The sequence below is a fragment of the Schistocerca gregaria genome, chromosome 1 (genome assembly GCF_023897955.1).
Source record: "Schistocerca gregaria isolate iqSchGreg1 chromosome 1, iqSchGreg1.2, whole genome shotgun sequence".
In the NCBI taxonomy this organism is placed as follows: domain Eukaryota; kingdom Metazoa; phylum Arthropoda; class Insecta; order Orthoptera; family Acrididae; genus Schistocerca; species Schistocerca gregaria.
The window spans coordinates 114,932,522-114,956,670 of record NC_064920.1 but is presented as its reverse complement, the minus strand read 5'-3'; the positions used below and the strand labels follow the sequence as shown (position 1 = coordinate 114,956,670).

Below are 24,149 nucleotides of genomic sequence, written 5' to 3'. Positions count from 1 at the left end.
AGTACATACTTCATCACGGCAATAAGAGTAATAACTAAGACATCTATACGCAAAGCATTTCAATTTCGTTTATCATGAGGTAAGTACATTGACTTCTGTAGAACTTAGCTTTCGGAGGACGATAACTACGACACTTCCACAGAGATTATCTTACAACACGACGCACAGTTTAGCGCTACAGTATGCGTATTTGAGTGACTAATTTTGTACTTAATGCATTTATTTTTAAAGATATTTGAGATACAATGATACAAAGGTTTTCCGTGATACATTTCATTCCATTGCTGTAATCTGTAACACCTGAGGGTATAATTACATTAATCCTCAGGGGGGTACACGTCTACTGTGTGTACCATGTGTTTGGCAAGCACAAGGAGCCCCAGCTAATATGGTATTTGCTTATACAACTTTACACATCGGTACCATATTTCTCTAAGGCATAAATTACACAGCTATCTGGTTATTTAACTTAGAGAGACAAACATTTATTTTACTACGTCAGTGACAGATGTTTACGTAATTGCACCATTGAATAACTTCACACTTATGAAATTGTATTTTGTCTGTACTTTGTGAACAGTTCATATTTTTTCGGAACCATTGTGATATTACGAGAGCTTTGAATGATGTAGTTGGTATGGGATCATGATTTTTAAAGTACGTTTGAGGTAGATGACACTTTTGACATGAGCAGAGAATTTTTTAGGTTTTGAAATTAGTGGAGGAAGCTACGACGATTTTGAGAATTTGACTAAGGTGTTATGATTTTGTTATTACGATGACTATGTGTATTATGCTGTTGCGGTATGTTTATGATCAATAAACTGATGCTATATGAGTTATTTGATTATGCCACATATCTGTTATGATGAAATATTGAAGAAGTGTCGACGAATAAGGTAAGGAATAATGAGTAGTGGTTAGGGACTCTGATTTGTGAAAAAGGATGTTGGAAACCGAGAATCGTACTTTAAGAGTTATGAAATGAGTGTATATGCATGAATGTATCACTATGCTGGCGAAAATTATTTGGACACTATTCTATTTAAAGGATTTTGTTTCTACAAAATTGTATCACAAATTCTTGACCTGTGAATTTTTTTATATGAGACTGCCACTGTAGCGGAAACTGGTGTCGTAAATATTTCGGTAAGACAGTTAAGTGACCACCTGCATGTAATGCGTCGTGGGCACCCAGCTGCGCGACAACCACCTGACAAAAGAAAGCCATTAGTGTGTGCCTGTCAGAGGCACAGGTGGAGAAAAAAAAAAGAGGTCATTATCCTCGCTATTGAGATTCCTTTGTAGAAAGCATCGCAAATACTACACGCCCAAACTTGAAAACATATGATTACACTGTGGAGCTCTTAATTTATGATATTTACTAAAATGCCTAATGAAACGACGAGAAACATTTCATGGCTATTGTCCTGCTAGTTGAGAGAAATGCCATGTGGCTTGCTTTATGCATTTATTTAGTCATTTTGTTTAATATCTAGTTTCTAATTGCACTGAAGCATTGGTTAAAATAAATTTTATGGATGTACTAATATAAATATTTTATGCCTACAGATCCAGTATATAATAACTTTATGATGTACTTAAAAAAAAAACGAAGTAGCACAAAAAGACATTTCCCTTCACAGAAATTGCATACAGAATTGTCTTTTCAAGTACATGGTAATATTTCTTTTACAATAAATTTTTGTAGTGCGCCACTTTAATCTCATAGACATTAAGATGTGAATATACATTTCCCTTATCTGCATTGTTGTCTTCAGTGTACTGTTTTTTTCTGTTTGTGGGTTTGTCATGTTTAGATATAAATTATTACATTTATTGCTGCTCGCTATGCTTACTTGCATTTTTTTGTCATTGCTGTTTGTATTAATTGTTTTGTGCTGCTGCTGCTGCTGCCTTGTCCCTTAGTTAAGCATCTGAGCTCAGTAGATTTAAGTTAGCTTAAGAGGGGATAGCCTATATAAGAGAATGAGTTGTGATGAATTTGAAGAAATGCACTGAAGGGTTATATGAGAAAAGTACAGAAAGCAGGTATAGATAGGACTTTTTGGAAATAATGAAGAACGAAGGGAGATCTCCGAGAAGTAAAGAAAGTTTTGTTTGCAAAATACTGCAGTAAAACAAACCCTGTCCTTTCCTTGTGTTATCCCACTATGTGTTTGTGTACCCATGTGTATTTGTTTTCTTCCTGTCTCTGTGTACTGTTTCATAGAATTTTTTCTCTTCTAATACTAAGGTACATTCACTATGATGAGAAATACTGTTATCCTCAAATATAATTTGCATTAATAACATGCAATTTACTTCGTAAAGATGTTTAAACATTATTTATTCTGTTTTGTTCTAATGCTCATGTGTGAAGTTGATGTTTCAAAAGTTATTCTGATCTTTTATGTATGTACTTATGTCGTAATTTTTGTAACACTGATGTATTTGCTATTTCGATTCTTTTGTAAAGCATGTACTACTACAAATGTTATCTGTATTGTTTTGTTCTTTAATGATATATTTTGTACCTTTGTTATTGTATTCTTATGTTATAAAATTGTAATTGACACCAGTTCATCGAATTAAGTAACTTGTAAATTACATTTCACTGCACACGTTTCTGTTGGTCATAGTATATGGACAATATGTGAGAAGTAGGGACTGATAGTGTTTCCACGTGTGTTAATAATTCAGCAAGGGACTGGATAAAAGCATTGCTGGTTCTAAGGACATATAAAAAAATTGTGAGTGCATGAGTGGTGGTTTATGGACTTGCTGTATTCTCTGCAAGACTCTTCGATGGTGATTGTGCACCTGCGCAGTCGCAACAGATGGCTGCTGGCCATCTCTACAAGGACTACAGTGGGTCTGCATCTTTGATGGCCCACCAATATCATTATTTCTACAAGGACTGCAGTGGGTCTGCATCCCTAGTGGCCCACAAATACCCTAATCTCTACCAGGACTACAGTGGGTTTGCTCTGTTGTGGCCCATTAACTGTCTGCATGTCAAGAGTCAGCACTGTCTGTCCGTTGGAAGGACAACACTACCTATTCAAGACTGCTTAGAAATCCACTACTTTTAAGTGCATTTTCTTTTACTACTCAGACTTTGAGAAAAACACTGCAATTTTACTTTGATGAATGATCAGGACTGTCTTTATGGACTGTGAGAAAATTTTAGCTTTTGACCAACATTGTATCGATAAGTGTGTGCATTTCATTTCTTTGTCATTGTAATTATGAAAAATTTTTTCAAATCTGTATTGGCCACTGCCCAAAACAATTTGTAAATTTTTTTGTGGGGAGCATGGGGGCTATGTAAGTAGGCTGTTTAGGTTTTTTTATTGGTAACTCCGCCGCCACGTAGCGTTCTGTATAAAAATCACTGGCTGTGCCGTGTGCAGTCTGTGGCTGGTTTGCATTGTTGTCTGCCATTGTAGTGTTGGGCAGCGGCAGCTGGATGCTAACAGCGCGTAGCGTTGCGCAGTTGGAGGTGAGCCGCCAGCAGTCGTGGGCGTGGGGAGAGAGATGGCGGAGTTTTGTAATTTGTAAGAATTGGTGTCATTAACTGATATATATATTATGACTATAAAGGTAAGTACATTGTTTGTTCTCTATTAAAATCTTTCATTTGCTAACTATGCCTACCAGTAGTTAGTGCCTTCCGTAGTTTGAATCTTTTAGTTAGCTGGCAGTAGTGGCGCTTGCAGTATTGCAGTAGTTCGAGTAACGAAGATTTTTGTGAGGTAAGTGATTTGTGAAACGTATAGGTTATTGTTAGTCAGGGCCATTCTTTCGTAGGGATTTTTGGAAGTCAGATTGCGTTGCGCTAAAGATATTGTGTGTCAGTTTAAGCACATTCGTGTATAATTGTTCAAAGAGGACGTTTCACATAGACCAGTTGTGTAAAATTTTACAAAGGGGACGTTTCACATACCATAAATGTACTGCATGTTTGTGCCATACAAATGATTATGATCTTATTTCCTCGGCCGTGACAGGTGTCTAAACTCATCATTTTAATCTCGAAGTAGTTTCTATCTATTATTTCCAGTTTTGTGCTATTATTTCTTTCTGGTTCTTTTCCTTTTATCTACTCCATGATATTCGAGTTATCTTAACTTGTTCTCATTCATCCTATAGAGGTGTCCATAGTGGATTAACTTCCCCTTTGCCACTACTTCTGACATTCCTGTCTATTTTGGTACCAATGAGAGGTTCTCAACCCCACAAAAGGCCACAGCAGTCCACCCAACTACCGACGCCCCCCACCGAACACAGTGTGCAGGGTTATTGTGCAGTTTGGCCCCCAGTGCAACAACCCCCTCCCCCATCCCCTCGCCCGCGAACGTCTTATACCAGACGAGTGTAACCCCAGGTGTTTGCGGGGTAGAGGAATTATGGTGTACGCGTACGTAGAGACAGCAATTGCTGACCTAGTGTAACTGAGGCAGAATAAGCCCAAAATAGGGACCTTGGCGCTTGTATGTGATGGAGACACTTAAAATTTATAATATCATCTCTTTTGAACGCCTATGTGCTACTTACGACAATCTTGTAAGGCATGCGTGTTATAGGCAACTGTTAATATCACCATCGTTTGCCTTGATGTTGTAACCTGTATATGTTCTAAGATCCAATGATGGCGGCTTTAGTATCGCCGTAACCGGTAATCATGGAATAAATAGAATTCCTGTGATCTTGGCTACCAGTTTATTGTTTTACTTCATCGCTTGTTACATTTTCGCTGTTCTCGCAGTAAAACTGCCGCATCAAGTATGATGTTTGAACTTGTGACTTCTTTACTAATGTGTTCGCAAAACATTCTTCAGACAGCATTCACATATACTGCTAAGTGTACCAGCAAAATTATATCATTACACAACACATAATTCAGGATACATGACATCATAAAGACTGAGATGCGTGAGAAACCGCCACGTCATGGAAGACGTTTAAATTTATTAGTTCTTTATTGCAATCTCTATTCACAATAATTTAGAAGACAGTATCCACATATGCCACTGACTGTACCAAGAAAAATGCATCATCATACGACACATATTTCAGGAAATATGACGTCATATACACTAAGATGTTTGAAAAAGTGCGGAATCATGCATGGCGTTTTCATTTATCACTTCGTAATTACTTACTCTATCTACAACACATTTCGCAGACAGTGGCTGCAAGGTGTCAGGCAAATCTAACACCTTCCATGAAAACCCTGACATGATAAGAAAATCCAGTAGTATGTCACATATAAGTCCGAATATATCGAGGCATTAAATTAACCAAAGTAATACGAGTAACGAGTGAGCAAATGGAAAACCACAGACTAACACAAGAATGCCTAAATGCATGTCGTACCTTCCCACCGTGAGACCGACGCAGTTCCAAGGGGAGAAACGAAAACAGAAGCCGAGAGCAGAACCGTGTTAAGCTAGAAAGCCCTACGATAAGGGTCAGACTGGACACCCACATCGCCAGCTAACCACTAGGGCACGCCACCCGCAAGTTTTAGTGTGAGACTTTTTCACGTCTCTGTTACGTCAAGGACCACCCCCCAGCCCATGTTAAAAGCTAGAGCCCTCCAGAAAAACGGTATAGATCTTACGATAACACAAAAAGGGCCACTACCACCCGCAAGTTTTAGCGTGAGACTTTTTCGCGTGTCTGTTACATTAGGACCACCCCCCAGCCCATGTTAAAAGATAGAGCCCTCCACAAGAACAGTATAGATCTTACGATAACGCTAAAAGGACCACACCAGCTGCAGGTTTTAGCGTGAGACTTTTTAGCGTCTCTGTTACGTTGCAAACTTTAAAAACATTGTTCCACCATGAAAAGTATAACGTTTCTCATTGGATAGACAGAATTTTTGTAGGTGGAGCTTAAGGTTAACATTGAGACCCTGATTGGTCAGATGGAAACACAGCCTGATAGTTTTTTTTAAACCAGCTTCGGTAAATTGTAGTAAGGGGAAAAGGAGTTGCTCCCGAGATGGCGAGGTGAGCGGAGCTGTGTTGCCCGCCGCCCTGACGCTGCCTAAACACCGACAAGGTAATGAACGCACGCGATGCCGCATTTTTGAGCGCATAAAGCTTCACTCAGAACTGCAGAAGTCTCATCTGTTACACCTCCTTTTTTGCGTAATACTAGTGTCGATCGTAAATTAAAACTCATGGTGTTCACATTTGCCACTTGAAGCAAAAATCTGAAACGCGATGATTTTTATGTTATATAGTTATTGGGAAGCCACATCAGACACTGTAATTTACGACAAGTTAGATAAGTAATTAAAGATAATTGAGGGTCACTGTAGACCATTTTGATAGTTTTCTCTTTTGTGAAAACTAAATTAAACCTAGACTATAGATGTAATATGGCATAGGTCATCCTTCGATCGATTGTAGAACTTCTAAACCCACTCAAGGAATATTCGTTCACATTTTTGTTGAACGCAGTTGGTTTTTACCATCCTGTATTAAAACACTTCTTTTTATCAATAGTGCAATTTATAAACAATGTTTTGTGAGTAGAATAAAATTTCCAATGGTAAACTTAACTGCTTTTTCGACGTTATTTTACCAGCTAACTAAAAATAGGAAAGCCTTGAACCCCTTCCACTAAATTTAGTTAGTATTAAGATTCTTTTACAGGGAGTGCCGTAGAGCTGACGCTGAGATCATTAAGTATTAGGTTATATCATCGCTAGTCTTACTGAACTCTTCTGAATTCTACATGTCATGTGTGATCTGGCGTCTCCTTACCAGCAACAGGTCCCAGGTTCAAACTAGTCTATTCCCTAAAAAACACACTCAGAGCGTCGTTGCGCGAAAGTGGTAGGGAGACACGATATAGAACAAACAGACACCACCATGAATGTTTATGGCCACATGTACCACTGAATATTCCTGCAAAATTATAGCACTGCTCAACACATAGTTCAGTAGATACGACTTCATAAACATTAAGCTGCATGAAAATGAAACAGCAGGGCGAATTCGGTAGAGATACAGGTGAAATTGTAACACCCCACCCGTCACTTACCTGGTTTTGGCGTGTGTTCACTCCAGCTAATTGACTAACAGATCAACAGACAGTGCAAAACTGCCGCAATGTCGGATAACGCTAAGAAAGTAATCAGGCCCTGTGACTCCTGATTGAACTGCAGTGGCAGTGTTGACTTTCATTGGTTCAGAACTGATGTTATATTCGGCTATTGAACACCAGATGCAAATGTTGAACATAAAATTAATTAAGAAAGTGACTTGGGATTTCAGCTACTTGATTGAGAACAGATGCAGTCGATTAGCACAGATTTATTTTAACTCACGACCTTCAATCATCACATTACATGACTCTCCTAACAGGCAGTGGTAGTAAATTGCGTTTGCGTGGAGTAAAGCGCGATAAATCAAAAGTAATTCCTATCGACTGACCCAGGCGTAATTCGAAGTGCGAGAAGAATTCTACGATACACGGCCCATGAAACCTTCATGGAAACTTTGCCGACGTCGTCCAACAAATTAATCAGTGGCTGGAGCGGGTGCTGTATCATCGAATTCAGCGTGGCGGAGGGGTGTCGTGCAGACGTCGGCCGACCTCGTGGTGCTGAAAAGCTGCACTCGTCTATTCACTCCTAGCTATCTTGCTCAGTACATAGCTGAACCAAAACTTCCTATCTCCAAGCTCAATCGTTCCATTTGCTATGTCCTAAACTGTGGAGAAGCTCACTCTTTCTCAGGCAAGCTGAGTAAAGAACGCCATGTCAGCAGTCTAGGCAAGCTGGGAACGGAAGACTTCTATGGAGACTTCTCACAGTCCAAGTCGCGTTAATTATGCGTCGCTTCCCAGCACTGACCAATGCCTGCTCTGGAAAGTGAACAAATTCCTACAAAATTTCTCTTCCTCTCAACTTCTGCTATTAGTTCCTCCCAGGCTACCCATCAAGGTTAACGTCTGCACAAACACCAATTTCTGTGGAATTCTGACTCCCAGGAGAGTACTTCAAATTCCTTGGTCCTACATTCCCATCCTAGGCTGGCGTATTTCATTCTGTCGCTCTTCACCTGTTTTACTTCAGACCCTGCAGACCTTGAATTCAGCTTGAAGTTCTACAGTCACGAAGCCACATATTTTGACCTCTGTTGACCGCTCCACTGTAGCTTTGCGTGGATTTCTCGCATGTTTCTCTAAGAACGGGACGATGGACATTTATCAACAGGCATACAAGTTCTTCGTCTGATTCACGGTACACCAGCATGGGGTCAACCACCCATTCATCTTAAGGCAACTGGTGTCTACTCCCCGTTACCACTTTCTCAGAGCTTGAGCCACCCTTAGGTGCCTATTGTCGCTTCCCTTAGCCGCTCCCCCAGCGGCCATGGTCAATTCTGAGTACTTCCCTGGGATAAACTAGCCTGCAGTAAATTGATGCATTTCTACAAAGTTTTCATGTCATGTGAATTACTTTAAAACCATCACCCAACATTAATTATTTCAATACGTCCATACTATACCCTCTACAAGATGCATTGTGCCTTGTCAGTCATTTTTGTTCAGCCCTACTTTTCGCTCAACATGATTGATCTTTAATGACTTCTTGTAAGAGGCACAGTTCTTGTCATCTTATGAAATATATATACAATTAGGTGTGAAATATGTTAAATAAATGTGAAATATGATTTACATGTGTCTTCGTTGGCATGTACATGGGTGAAAATGTCATTATAAGCCTCTGGAATGATTTCAGCCAAATTTGGTACAATCTGTAAATATATTCTGTGGGGGACAGAACCATCAGTGTGTTATTGAGGTGAGCATGATGAACGTGGAGAGAGAAGTGGGTAGGATGAGGTGGAGAGAAAGCGAGCTGGAAGAAGGTAATGGACACAGACAAGGGAGGAGGAGATGGACTGGAAGAGAGAGAAAGGGTAAATGGATAGAGAGAGGAGAAAAGAAAAGATGGACAGAGAAGGGAAAGAGTACTGCAGATTCTTACATGATATTCTAACTATCATTTGGGTGGACTTAGGCCATATAGTTTTAATATACATAATGTATAAATATATACATAAAATATACAATAGGTAAAAATTATTAGCAAAAAATGTCGAGAAGTACTTCACCGACTTACTCTAATACGAAACGGAAATCGGGAGAGATGGATAGAGACGGAGGCGGACGAGACAGGCAGAGAGAGGACGGAGGAGGACATAAACACAGAGACAGGGAATGGACACAGATAGGGGAGCAGAAAATATCAACAGAGAGATGGGAGAGGAGGAGATGGAGAGAGAAAGGAGGAGTTGAACAGGGAGAGGGGAGATGACAGGACAGACAATGAAAGGGGAGCGACGAGATAGAGGCGGTGAAGAATGAGATAGACAAAGAGGGAATGGAGCGGGGATGTGGAGTACATGGAGTAATAGATTGGGCAACGCTGAGTACTATAGAATAATAGCAGATCTTACTTTCGGGGTTAACGTCGAAACAAGCCTCATTTTCTTGTAAATTACAGCGTTTGAGGTGGTAAGCATTTTTCTAGTTCCTCCCTCACACCCGCCTACGGACCCCTACAAGTAATTATACCGGCGGTCATGTGCACAAGTTAGTGAGTGCTTACGGCAATATCTGTCCACCTCAAACGTTTCTCCTCTCCACCGGGAGACTGCTCAGCTGGAGTGACGGATTAAATTACGGCGTTTCCAAAAGCGGGGCGCTCGGCGAGGTGTCAGCTAATTCGGGACGTAATGGCGCGCCATCGATCGCCGGCCGGCGCTGGGAGGGGAAAAGTCGCCCTCGGTGACAGCGACGGGCGCTAAAAATAAAGAGAGTGCGGCCGGGCTGTCGCCGCGCTGCCCCCAGGCCAGGGGGCGTGGTGTGAGTGAGCTGTGCTGCTGCTGCTGCTGCAGCTGCGGGGGATTAGGCGGCGGCGGCAGCGATTTGGAAGGGTTGGGGGGAGGCCGGCCGGCCGGTCCGTCCTTTCTGCGGGAATTATGCGCGGCGCCCGCCGTGTACACAGGCGGCGGGTCGGGTCTAATTAGCACAGTGGCGGCGCCGGACTCTCGTAAAACAGTCGCGTGCCGGCACAAAGGCCGGCCCGCCGGCGCTGTAATGAACCGGGGGGCTGCCTACCGGCTGCGAGGAGCCGCCGGGCAGTACAGTAGTAGGAGGAGGGGGTGGCGGCGGCGGCAGCACTCTGCGTTCTGGGTGCCCGGACTGGCCGACGCGCACAACACACGCGGCAGCCAGGCGGAATGGTGGTGGTGGCGGTGGTGGTGGCATATACTGTCAGGTCCCCAGGTGCGCCTCTCTGCGCGATCCTTTTAGAACGCGACGAGAGTCCAGTCTGTGGAGTGGTGCTCTTCACTCGCTACTGTCACCTGCCTCCTGTGTTGCACGGAACTGTCTGCAAGTGCAACTTTAATCATAAGTACCTGCAGCGTTTCAGAATACGACTGCACTAAAACCACAAGAGGTACAGAAAACAGACAGCTTGAAAAGGGGCAAGCCACTCGAATTGTCTTTTTTTCATTATATTTTTTGACTAATAATTCGACAAGAGGAGAGTTGGGCTAGGAAGGGCCCGACAATTTAAATGTTGTATTGGATAAACGATATTACAGTGTGATGGTGTGTGCTAACTTCATCTCCTTTTCTTTTTAACACTTAACCTGATGCTTGCTGTATTAATTGCTTTCCTTGGTGAGCTCTACAATAATTAAATGCTGAGGATATAGAAGAGGAGTCGCAGGCTCGATAAAAAGGTCGCCCGGTGAGCAGAGGAAGCATCTACACTACTGGCAATTAAAATTGCTACACCACGAAGATAACGTGGTACAGACACGAAATATAACCGATAGGAAGAACATGCTGTGATTTACAAATGATTATCTTTTATGAGCATTCACGCAAGGTTGGCGCCGGTGGCGACACCTACAACGTGCTGACATGAGGAAAGTTTCCAACCGATTTCTCATACACAAGCAGCAGTTGACCGGCGTTGCCTGGTGAAACGTTGTTGAGATGCCTCGTGTAAGGAGGAGAAATGTGTACCATCACGTTTTCGACTTGGCCAAGGTCGGGTTGTAGCATATCGCGATTTATGTTCATCGTATCACAACATTGCTGCTCGCGTTGGTCGAGATCCAATGACTGTAACCAGAATATGGAATCGATGGTTTCAGGAGGGTAATACGGAACGTCGTGCTGGATCCCAACGGCCTCATATCACTAGCAGTCGAGATGACAGGCATCTTATCCGCACGGCTGTAACGGATCGTGCAGCCACGTCTCGATCCCTGAGTCAACAGATGGAGACGTTTGCAAGACAACAACAATCTGCACGAACAGTTCGACGACGTTTTCAGCAGCATGGACTATCAATTCGGAGACCATGCCTGTAGTTACCTTTGACGCTCCATCACAGACACGAGCGCCTCCGATGGTGTACTCAACGACGAACCTGAGTTCACGAATGGGAAAACGTCATTTTTTCGGATGAATCCACGTTCTGTTTACAGCATCACGATGGTCGCATCCGTGTTTGGTGACATCGCGGTGAAAGCACATTGGAAGCGTGTATTCGTTAGCGCCATACTGGCATATCACCCGGCGTGATGGTATGGGGTGCCATTGGTTAAACGTCTCGGTCACCTCTTGTTCGCACTGACGGCACTTTGAACAGTGGACGTTACATTTCAGATACTACCCGTGGCTCTACCCTTCATTCGATCCTTGCGAAACCCAACATTTCAGTAGGATAATGCACGACCGCATGTTGCAGGTCCTGTACGGGCCTTTCGGGATACAGAAAATGTTACACTGCTGCACTGGGCAGAACATTCTCCAGATCTCTCACCAATTGAAAACGCCTGGTCAATTGTGGCCGAGCAACTGGCTCGTTATAATACGCCAGTCACTACTCTTGATGAACTGCGGTATTGTGTTGAAGCTGCATGGGCAGTTGTACCTGTACTCGCCATCCAAGCTCTGTTTGACTCAATGGCCAGCCGTATCAAGGCCGTTATTACGGCCAGAGGTGGTTGTTCTGGATACTGATTTCTGATCATCTATGCACCCAAACTGCGTGAAAATGTAACCACATGTTAGTTCTAGTATAATGTATTTGTCCAATGAATACCTGTTTATCATCTGCATTTCTTCTTGGTGTAGCAATTTTAATGGCCAGTAGTGTATAAGTAATTCGACTCGAGGAGAGTTCAACTAAGCAGATCGGACATTATAAAATTTCTATTGGACTAATGACATTACAAAGTGGTTGTGTGTGCTAACTTCATCTCCTTCTCTTTTCAACGCTTAACCTCATGCTTGCTATATTCATTGCTTTTCTGGGTGAGCTCTGCAATCATTAAATGCTGAGGATATGGGACAGGAGTCGCAGGCTCAATAAAAAGGCCTCCCGGTGAGCAGAGGAAACATGTAGTTTCGCAGAAACGTGGTCCGGGGCAGCGTCCGGTATACCACAGAGTCACACGTTGGCTGGGTGAAAGTCGCATCAGCGAGCATCGTGCTGGGGATTGGCTGAGGCACACAGCACTAGGAGCGACACACACACAGCAGGTAGGTGGAATGTTGGTGGCATATGCTGACACGCCTATTTACATTATGCTTTAGGTAACGACAAGACTCCGCAAAATGGTGCACTACTCTCGTTAACCTCGTCTGGCTCCTGCGTGTTGCACGGAACGGTAGGCAAGTGCAAGGTTATTCGTGTTTCAGAAGACGCACTGAGACGGGGCAAGCCATTCGGCTTGACTCTTTTCATTTTATTTTATGATAAATAATTCAACTCCAGGAGAGTTAAGTCCAAGTAGGCTCTGACAGTATAAAAGTTTTTTATGGAGTAACGACATTACAGTGACTGTATCAGCAGGCTTCATTTTCTTTTTTCAAACATTCTCTAATTTAACCTAGTGTTGGCTATATTAATTCCTTTCTGGGGTGAGTGTTACAAGTGTTGAACGCTGAAGATATGGGAATGGGACTGGAATGACAGGCATGGCAAAAAAGTTGTCAGGGTAAGCCAAGGGAATACGGCGTCCCGTAGAAATGCAGAAGTAGAAGGTCCAGGTATAACGAGGTTCGCATTGACAGGGAGATAGTCGCCTCGGTGAGTATCATGCTGGCGCCCCGCCTATTGTTTTCTTTGTGGCACATGAACACCCTGGACAGTTCAGCTGAAGGCATTCATTATTGATGATGGAACTCTGTCAGGTGGAGGCTGGCGCACTGACCATGGTAACAAAAGCGCATGCAGCAGATAAACATCTCCTAGATTTCCACCACGAGTAGCGAAACAGCCCTCACATCATACACGTATAGAGGGTTCCGTAGAATTGATGGCTACCTTGGAGCACGGTTTGTAGCTTTTCCCGGCGAGGTAATTAAATGCATTGTGTGTTTTAACTTTTGCCTCTTCTAGGTGGGATATTTTATTAAAGAGACAATTACATCTCTGTGAAGATGGTATCTGGTCTTTCGGACAAGTCTGAAAGAACAGACACCATCTTCATGTAGTTAAGGCTAACCGGCCATAGACCTTCTTCTCCTGTGCTGGATGCACACACATTGCCCGAACTCTTACAGGACTCTATAAGACTGATTGCCTCGAGTAACGAATGTAATGGGCAGGGGCACTACGAATGATGTGTGTGCACATTAAGCTGGGAATGTGGGTCACACGGGAAGCGTGCAAGGGATAAATCCCTGCAGTCGCGCTGTCCTCTGTGCCCTCGATGGCTCAGATGGATGCCGGCTCGGTAGCTCAGCGTGTTCGGTCAGAGAGCCAGTTGCCCTCCGTAATAAAAAAACTGAGTGGAAGGATCAACCACCGAACTTGAACGGGGTATCTTGCGACGTCCGCAATAACCAAACACAACGATCAATAACGAACAAAATGCAAAATGGCAAAAAAAGAAAGAAAAAGATGGATAGAGCTTCTGCCATGTAAGCAGGAGATGCCCGGTCTATCTACGCCTGTCGACAGCTTAGAGTCTTGATTTAATTATCATTTAAATTACACCTTTGGTAGGCAGATATAATTTTTAAGAGTTTTCCTTGGCGCGAAGAAAGGAGGAGTCAGTTCCTTACTGATTTAGAAAAAATATGTCACAGGGCTTGGCGCTGAACACATCAGCACTCCACAGGCTGTGTTCTCGTCTGGAATAGCCAACTGGGGCCCAGTGTTTGAGTCCTCGGAAGAAGGAAGAAGGATTCTAACGTCGTGCAACGTGGATGTCAGATACGGTGACACCACTCTGCCGGTTTATCATCGAAGAATATGCTGAACATAGCTATCAGCTCTGGTATATTAAGAGAATCCCATGTTCGTACTTCGGTTCTATGATAAGATCCACCATCTGGCATTTGTCATCGCATGATCGGATGCATGGGTTTTTTATTCAGTCAAACAGTTACTGCAATCGATTTGCACAGAGGTCGAGATAAACTTTACAAAATCATGTGCGTGACTGATAGCATTTACGAACCCTTCGAGTAATTTTGACTACCGATACTTCTACTTCTCTAAGTGTGATTAATTGTATCTTAGTAATTTTGTTGATTTATTGACTGATTGAGATGTGTTTCCATTTTAATGTTTCCCTTTTTTACTAACTAAAAAAGTTCATTTAAACCTTCTTTTCATCATATTTAATATTTTAATAGACAATATTCAAAATCCTCACCTCTAGATTCAGTGCTAGAATCACAAGCTTTCATTCAGCACTGGAACTCAAGGATATGTTTGTATCATGATTAAATCTGATTCCCTTAAATTTGTTTATACACCATTCAAAATCCTCACCTCTAGATTAGGTGCTAGAATCACAAGCTTTCATTCAGCACTGGGACTCAAGGCTATGTTTGTATCATGATTAAATCTGATTCCCTTAAATTTGTTTATACACCCACGGGATTTTGCAACATAACAGCGTCGAGAGCATCTCTTTATGTCCTAAGTCACACTACAGCTGCTCTTTGTGGGCGCCAGTTGTGTTGTTGTAAACGACAGTACAGGCGGGGAGCATGAGAGTGCAATTCATTGAAGTCGCTACATCTGCAGTATGTTTGGGAATCTGTTTACTGGGTTGCCTATTTGCAGGCGTGAACTAATTCAATGTAACAATAAAGAGCAAAATTACTTGTCTAAATGTTCATGCACTTTACGTAGCCTAACAGACCCGGTAAAAAGACTAAACAGGAACAATACTAATGCACTTCGGTGGTCGGTCTACATGTTACAGAGAAGTGTAACTCTAATTGTTTGTGTACCTGCTGTTGGTAGGTATATTCAGGAAATTACAATGAGATCAGACCATGTCTTCTGCGTGCTACACTTTTTTCCAGACAGTATTTATATATAAAAATGTATATTAAAACTGGAGGTTGTATGTTCCACATTTCCTTCTGAACCACTGGATCGGTTGCGAACAAATCTGGTAGTGCTGCCCAGAGAGAATCACTGTGCAGCTAACAAGGCCATGCCTTCTATTTGTGTGCGAGTGGGGTGAAAATGAGGTGGCGTAGACATGGTCAGACACACGGAGGAAGGAGTTGATTGTCAGAGAGAGGGAAGGACGAGATGTACAGAGAAAGGGAGAAAGAGGAAATGCACAAAGCGAGGGAGAAGGAGATGGGCAGAGAGACAGTTGAAGATGAGGCTAATATAGGAAGGAGGAGGAGATGAACCGAGAGAGGAGAAGGAAAATGGTTCAAATGGCTCTGAGCACTATGGGACTCAACTGCTGTGGTCATCAGTCCCCTAGAACTTAGAACTACTTAACTAACCTAAGGACATCACACTCATCCATGCCCGAGGCAGGATTCGAACCTGCGACCGTAGCAGTCGCACGGTTCCGGACTGCGCGCCTAGAACCGCTCGACCACAGCGGCCGGCGAGAAAAGAAAGAGGTAGATAGAGAGGAATGGAGAACTAGATGGGCAAAGATAAGGAGGAGCTGGGGAAAGTGCAGGAGGCACGTGGGCGATGGAAGGGGTAGTGGGTAGGTGGTAAAGGTAGTGGGTGTGACAAGGCGAAGGGGAGGGGTCTAACAGATACGTGACACACACATTCGATGATGAAGACACATAAAACATATATGGTGGACTCCAGGAATTAAGTTACACATAATTGTGGCAATTCAAACAATGTTTGTCGAATATCAGACAACACATCAAAGTATCATAGCTACATTAAGTTTGCTTTTACACATAATTTCTGTGTATAATGGTCGAAACATTCTTCTGATCGTTTATTTCGATTACTCCTTGGTCACACGGTTATTCAAGAACAGCTGCGTCACGCTGATGATTCACGATCAAATTCACGTGGCATATGAAGCCCATCTGGGGCGCTATTGGATACCGTAACAGCGTACTCAAATAACCGGCCCGCTATTTCCAGGAATTACATGTCCTATGCGTAGCCATGTAATGCCACATAGCTCGACAAAACTGTCGGACCTATGAAAAGCAGAATGAGTTCTGAATTGCTTTCCAAAGCTATTAAGCAGGTGGCCATAATGCTTTGACTCATCAGTGTATAAGGAAATCCTTTTCTAGTAGCTATCTGACGCTGGCCGCTGTGGTCGAGCGGTACTAGGGGCCTCGGTCCGCTGTGGTCGTAGGTTCGAATCCTGCCTCGGGCGTGGACGTGTGAGATGTGCTTAGGTTAGTTATGTTTAAGTAGTTCTAAGTCTAGGGGACTGATGACCTCAGGTGTTAAGTCCCATAGTGCTTAGAGCCATTTGAGCTATTTGAAGTTTGCCTCAGAACACAATACAACATCGATTCTAAATCCAGCAAATAGGTTTGCGGAAGTATACAAGACGAGATGTCAACGTGCACGTCATGTAGTTCCCGGTGATTTCTAGGCGCGGAGCTGACGTCCGATAACGTCCCAGACCTGTTCTCTTAGAGTCGGATCCGGAGAATTTAGTAGCCAAGGCAAGACAATGAACGGAGTTCACTGTCATGGTCGTCAAATCACTGTAGCACAATTATGGGCTCATGACAATGACAGTTATCCTGCTGAAAACTGCCACCGCTGCTGGGGAAGACATCCAGCATACAAGGATGCAGTGAACACAATAAAGTTAAATAGTCCACAGCTGTCATCATGCATTGTATTACTATCACAGGTCTCATTGAAGTATCGATTAGCGCACCATCATATCATAATACTACATCCACCAGCCTGCATCCGTGGCGCAGATAGAGGTGGGCTACAAAGTCGATAGATCAGAATATCTATGTTCTTCCAAAATATTATTGACCAGGACAATATGTAGATGATGTCAGTCACGCAACTTTAGATATTTCAGTATCGAGACACACTGATGATTCTACTGTTGATGAAGTAAGTATTATTTTATGGTGAAACAAAATTAATATTAATATGTTATTTATCTTAAGAGCCCAGGTATATAAAAATTTTACTTTGCTTTCTTGTGTATGTCCAGGTACATAGTCATCTTCAAACACCCAATGGTAATTATTGTTTTTCTGAATTACAGATTAGGTAACAAATGGTTTCACCTTCCTCTCCATCCCACCTAACACATAAATATCATAATAATAATGGGGCTTTGGAAGTGACAATGGCTGCTTTCTGTTAGTATTGTATTTATAAATTGTTAGCCTATGAAATTTTCTACCTGTATCCTTTCATTTTTATGCTGTCATGCAGTAAAACTGCTCCACATCAAATGTCAGACAATTCTAGGGAGGAGTAATCTTCTGTACAAGGCTCTCATGCAAAAAGAAAAAAGCAACCAACCCTAAGAAATTGTTTTGAGAGACTTACGAGCTTTTAAAGTAAATTGAAAGTGCAGTATTTGTAATTTTATATTTGTCAATACTTTTATTTTTTGTTCATAATTAAAATTCAGTTCTAACAAAAATTATCTAAACAAGCTATTTAGGGAGGTAAAGATTCCGGTTTACATTACTATGATTTGACTAAAATTAACAAATTATAGTGACAAATACTACATTTTAGTGAAACCAAGGCCAGGCTCTAAAAATGTTGATAGTTTTAATATCATTAATTTCTGTTTCTAATATTTTGTACTCATTACTAATTTTAGCTTTTCAGAATTGGCCAAAAGCATTGTGAATTTATATGCCATTTGCATACCTGTGCAAAATTTGGAAGGAAAACATTTGTGCACATGACTTGCCCCCTCTACAAAATGCCTTCTATAACAAAACGTTTGTAAGTTACATTTTCATTACTTCATTTTAATGAGTTTCTGTAATTAATACATTTAGCTCGAAATTGCAGGTAATGCTGTTAGTGTGACAGAGATACAACAAAGACCATTCTTAAAAAAAAGAAACTAACTGAGGCAAAATTTGTTTCTTTTACAACTCCACAATGAGTTTCTTGGCATTGACAGTTCACTTGCTTGACAACATCGATGGTTCTTGTTTGCTTCAATATATAAGTCTATTTGTGGACAGACTAACTCAGGTAAGTTTTGTTTAATAAACAGGTGCTTTTACAAATTATTCTATCAAATATATCAAAATAACTAGGTTACGAATGAAAACAATATTTACATCGAAATTGCACTGAATACTCTTTAATGATAGGCATTATTTTTCAGATACACACAGAACAATACATCAAAGATCACAGGGAAGATATCATAGAAGACTTTGGCATAAAGAAAAACAAAAGTATGTCTATTACTAATGATAGGAGTGAAAATTTGGTTGGCAGCCACAGGATTGTTTTTAGGAAATAAGGACACGATTTCTTGTACGATGCTCCAACTACATCTAGTAGTCGATGGCGCACTGATGGAGAGCAATACATTTTCAGTGCTTAGAGATCAGATCAAAACCATTGTGAGATATTTTAAGCACTCAGTCAAAAATATTGTGGACTTGTTAAGAGTCGAGCAAGAAGCACCTGGAAAAAAATTTAAATTTTATCACTTGCTCTGATAATTTGTTTGTTACAATTGAATTTTAATACAAGCTGTCAGCATAAGATAGAGTACCTCCTTTGATATGCTAGAGAGATTTACAATATTATTTGCAATTCCAACTAAAATCTTGGCTACAAAAAGCCCGTCAAAGAGGAATACACCTGTATGGTTGCAACATAGCAGCTTAATGTGACAAGAGATCTTGTTGACCTTCTTGTCCCCTTCAAACTAGCAACTTAAAACGTTAGTGGTGCTAACTCCACAACTGCAAGCTTAAGAATTCCTATAACAAACGTACTTCTACCACAAATGGCGACCACATCTCCTTCAACTTATTTAGGAGTGTGTGTAAAAAATTCTCTGTTCACAGGAGTGTTAGACTATTTCATTTGGAAAGAAATACTTTTCTTGCCATAGCTACAATTTTCGATAAGTGTCAGCTGCAGCAGTGGAAATAACTAACAAAAATCGATTTGAGCGTAGGCAAATGGTTCAATTGTCACCTGAACAAAGAGTTTCAGATGTAACACACTCTAACATGCCTTCAATTTTGTACTGGCATGGGACACTATTACCTGAAGGCTCAGTTACACCAGAAATTACAAGCTCTCATTCTCTGGCAAACGAGCTAAAACAGTACCTCGATCAACCATGTCTAGGAGGAAAGAGTGATACTTTAAAGGTTTGGATTTCTATTCGTTATTTCACACTTATTTTGTCAGAAATTGTCAAAAACACTTAATATGCCAAACGTCTTTTATTTCGTCTGAAATACTGACTTCCTTAGTGAACTCGGTTGTTCTAGATATCAGAAGCAGACTGACAGGGGAACATATTACACAAAGAATTCTGTTAATGTCTGTCAGTGATAATTATTAGTTTCGTTAATTAGCTTTTTGTAAACGGATGATTTTGTCGTACATTGTTTTTTGTTGGTTAATGTTGAATACACTAACATTAGTGTATTCTATCAGTTTTAAATGTTTGTCAAACATCTCTGTAATTTCGATCAATTTTTTAAAAAATTCCTGGAATCATTGAAAATATCAATCGATATATCGAAATACCGGCGTTTCAGTCTCGATATTGTGAAAGACGTTTATAAATACCAACATAATATATCGATATTTTTAAAAATTTGCCCATCACTAGGCACAGGTCATGGATGCAGCATGTACAGACACGATGTGTAACAAGAAACACAATTCGTTCTGACATGTGACATGTTTCCACTGATCCACAGTCCAATCTCGTTTATCCCGTGACATTTGTAATCGTAGTTGACGATTTCTAATGGAAAACACAACGGTCGTTTGCTGTGGATCCACATGTTCAACAATGGACGCTAAACAATCTGCTCTGAAACATTTGTCCATATGGCAGCATCATACTCCGTTGTCAGATCGGCCGCAGATCACTGTCTATGCTACTTTAAAGAACTCGAAAGTCTGCAACATCCACATTAAGTGATGAGGCGTCACTATCCAGCAGCCACTTTCCATAGTTGCTCACGACATTTTTCTGTGAAGAGCCTACTGGCTCTGGTGCCTCCGAGAGATTCATACGTATACATACTGAATCTTATGGTGTGTGGCAGGAGATGTTTCTGGTTTCATTGTTATTTGCCAATGGTGCACGAGAAGAACGATTGTCGGTGTACATCTGTACTGGCTGCCAGTTCTTTGATTTTCTCGTTGTGACCGTTTTAAGCGATGTATGTGAGAAGAATTAGGTACTCTCACGGAATTTCTTTATTAACTTCCAGTGCTTCCTAAGACCTGTTTTGTAGAGACAGCGACTGGGGACTGTCGATCCCCTCCACAGCGCTCTCCCGCCCACTACACTACCCTGTGACGGAACGCGCCACTCTTTCTTGAATCTTCTCCATCTTTACTGTCAGCCTAACCCGGTAATGGTCCTAGATTGATCAGCAGTATTAATTACTCCTTCTAAAAAGTGTTTTGTAAGATACTTTTTTATGGTTGAATTATATTCCCTTAACATTAATACAATGAGTCTCTGTCTGGTATCTGCTATTTCTACAGTTTGTTGTATATTGGCATTCCACTTCTAGTCATTCCGGTTACTCTTAAGAAGTTTGCTGTAGTTAGTATTTCTAGCGATTTGTCGTCAGTAGCGTAATCGAGCAACAATGAGTTTCTTCGTCTGTTTATGCCGAGTGCGTTACTAATTAAAACACCCAACTTCAAGGAATAATTACTGTAGAATAATGAAATTTCGGCAATACATCTATCTCGGTAACATATTTAAGTGTTTAAAGTTGCAAGATCGAAGGTTAAAGTAGGTGAGACAAAAGCCACAGCAAGTGTTTAATTCTGTCACACTAACAACCGGTGCAACCGCCAGAACGCTCAATGAAAGCATGCAAACATTGCGTCGAACAGGTGCCGTATGTCAGTTTGTTGGATGAAGTTCCATGTCTGTTGCACTTTTTTGGTCATTACAAGGCGGTTAACCCTGGTTGTCGATTATTCTGGAGTTGTCATCCGATGATGTCGCATACGAGACACATCCGGTGATGGAGCAGGCGCAGGCATCATGCCGACACTCTGTAGAGTATGTTGACTTACAACAGGGCGAGCGTTATATTGCTAGCAAACACCCCCTGAATTGCTGTTCATGAATGTACAGTACAGCAGGTTGACTCAACAGACTGAAGCTCAGTTTCGCAATCAGGGTGTGTGGGATAACCACGAGAGTGCTCCTGCCCCAATACGACGTCGTACTGCAGACCACAGCTCCTCGTCTAGGGCCAGTGTCGCCCAGGCCACAGACTGATTGGTTGCAGGGGATCACGTGATCTCCTTCTAGGCAAAACATGGCCATCACTGGCACCAGGCAGAATCGGCTTTCATCAGAAAACACAACGGACCTCCATCCTGCTCTCCAATGAGTACTCGCTTGACAGTAATGAAGTCGCTAACGGCGGAAGTTTGGGGTCAGTGGAATGCACACCACAGATCGTCTGGCTCGGAGCTGTTCTTGAAGAAAACGATTTGTAACAATTCACTGTGTCACTATGGTGCCAACTGCTGTTCGAATTGCTGCTGCTGAAGCAGTAAGATGGGCCACAGCCATACGCCAAACACGATGGTCTTCCCTTTCGGTATTGCCATGTTGCCTTCCCGAACCCGATCTTTTTGCGACCGTACCTTTCTGCGACCATTGTGTCAGCAGTAATGTACAGTGGCTACATTCCTGCCTCGTCTTTCTAATATTGCGTAGAGAACATCCAGTTTCTCGTAGCTGTATTACACATCCTCATTCACATTCAGTGAGCTGTTGACAATGGCGTCCTCGGGTTTTAAAGGCATTTAACATCAGGTCATTAGGTCCAATCTCAAACGTAACTAACGCTCAAGACAGCCACAGCCCGTCCTTAAAGCAAACCTGACTTGCACACTCACAGGGACGTTACTAGCGCCACTCTTATGCGACTAGGACGAAATTTGTGCAGATGTCTGAGTCGTGCTGCGGCTCACGTTGGTGCTGTTTGTAGGTTTTCGCCCTTTGTTGGAGGCCAGACGGAATCGTTTTGTTGTCATGGTTGCGATTGTTTGTCTTCTTCTCGTGTCGGCTGGCGCCACTCGGTTTCACAAGCGTTGCCTGTCCGCTAGTGGCAACAGTGGCAGTTATCGACGTGTAGTAACTGTTGACCTGTCTTTGGGGAGACGTCGTCGTTTTTCAGGGTCCTGCGAGTGTGCCAGTTCGGTTGTGGAGAGATCTCCGCAGTGTCAGAACACATCGAGACAGTTGGCGGTAGCCGTGAACTACCGGATGGAAGGGCTGTGGTCACGAGAATGCACGACCTCGTCGTAAACCGGATCCAGCGAGCTTTAAGATGAATGCATTTCAATCCAAGTAGAAAAACCTCCACCATTGTGATATCTCGCGATTCTCCAGTGACTTATGTTCGTGTTGCTGCTCGTAGTGTCGCCGAGGTGATGAGCAGCGAGTGGAGTGCTTTCTGCTCTGTTGGTAGTAGTTCCTTTCTCGTTCTGAGAGCTCTAAACGCAGTATTCTGGGGACGTAGTGCAGACAACCGGTTCCGGCTTTGGCGTATTGTTCCATCTTTGCATTTGCTTTACCGGACGTCAGGTAGCTTCAGAAAGTTTATCATTAGTTATTCGTTAGACTGCCACTAGTCTGAGTTACCATCTTGTGAAGTGAATGTAACTCTTGGCTGCCTATCTCATCGCTCGCGAAAATGTTTGTTGCTGGACCTTCTTAGAGGTCGATTCCTGGAGCAGTGTCTGTGGCCCCTTGGTTCCTGTGAGACATGTGTGTTCTAAAAAGAGGTCTGATGGCCAGTAGTTCAATGTAACGCTCCTTCAGTCCACACCTTCTGCGGGTATAATCTGCCTCAGTACCCTTTAAAGAACTTATGTAATGGTCCTTGTGTATTATTATTTATTACAATACCTTGTAATGCCAACATTAGGGGTTATATATGTCTAGTTAATAGGTTGTGCTACAAAGTTTACCGTCATCCTGTTTCACCTGTTTGGTGATCAGTGGCTTGTTTTTTTGAAATTAACCTTTACTATTGTATTTGCTGCTTTACGGCAGTTTTTAAAATTTTTTTATGTTATAGCCATTTTTAGCGTGTAAGGCCTTCAGCCGTGATTGTGGTCTTTAGGCTTAAGATTCTTATTTGGTATTTGTATTTTAGCAGTAAACCTATAAAACCTTATTTACTGTCATTCCTGGCGTCTGATGCCTTCTGCTGTGTTTGTAGCGACTTGCCTTTAATATTTCAATACCTGTAATTTGTAAGTTGCAGCGAGTTTTAAGAAATTCTTAATTTATTGCCATTACTAGCGTGTAAGGCCTTCTGCCCAGGTCACAGTGGCTTGCTTTTAAAACATTATCTGCTGTATATGTATTTAATGGTGATTAGCTAAATTGTAAATCACTGAAAATACTATCATTTACACAGTTGTGTATTCCTTCATTAACAACCTGTGGAATTTTTATTTATTGGTGAGTCTGGAATTACTGGCTTAAAATAAATAGTGTGCAAGTGTAAAAGGCAACCAATAGTAACTGATTACGGCCCCTTCCACAATCGTAACTGAATCCTGCCTTATCTTGACTACCAGATTTCAACGTCGTCTTGCACAGGTAGAAACACGCCTTACAACTTTC

The 24,149-nt window shown here is 42.0% G+C and overlaps 1 protein-coding gene across 1 annotated transcript; it reads right to left on the bottom strand.

Annotated features, from left to right (window-relative positions):
• Window positions 1-9,755: 9,755 nt before the first annotated feature.
• LOC126282275 (uncharacterized) lies at window positions 9,756-10,305 on the bottom strand. The gene is made up of 2 exons (XM_049982207.1): window positions 10,160-10,305; window positions 9,756-10,056 (listed from the first exon to the last, which is right to left on the bottom strand). The coding sequence occupies exons 1-2, from the start codon at window positions 10,303-10,305 to the stop codon at window positions 9,756-9,758; spliced, it is 447 nt and encodes a 148-aa protein (XP_049838164.1).
• Window positions 10,306-24,149: the final 13,844 nt, after the last annotated feature.

Coding starts and splice junctions, on each gene's coding strand:
- LOC126282275 (XM_049982207.1), bottom strand. CDS start 10,305: ATGCCACCACCACCGCCACCACCACCATTCCGCCTGGCTGCCGCGTGT. Junction 10,057..10,159: donor CTGCCCGGCGGCTCCTCGCA/GCCGGTAGGCAG, acceptor TGTGCTAATTAG/ACCCGACCCGCCGCCTGTGT.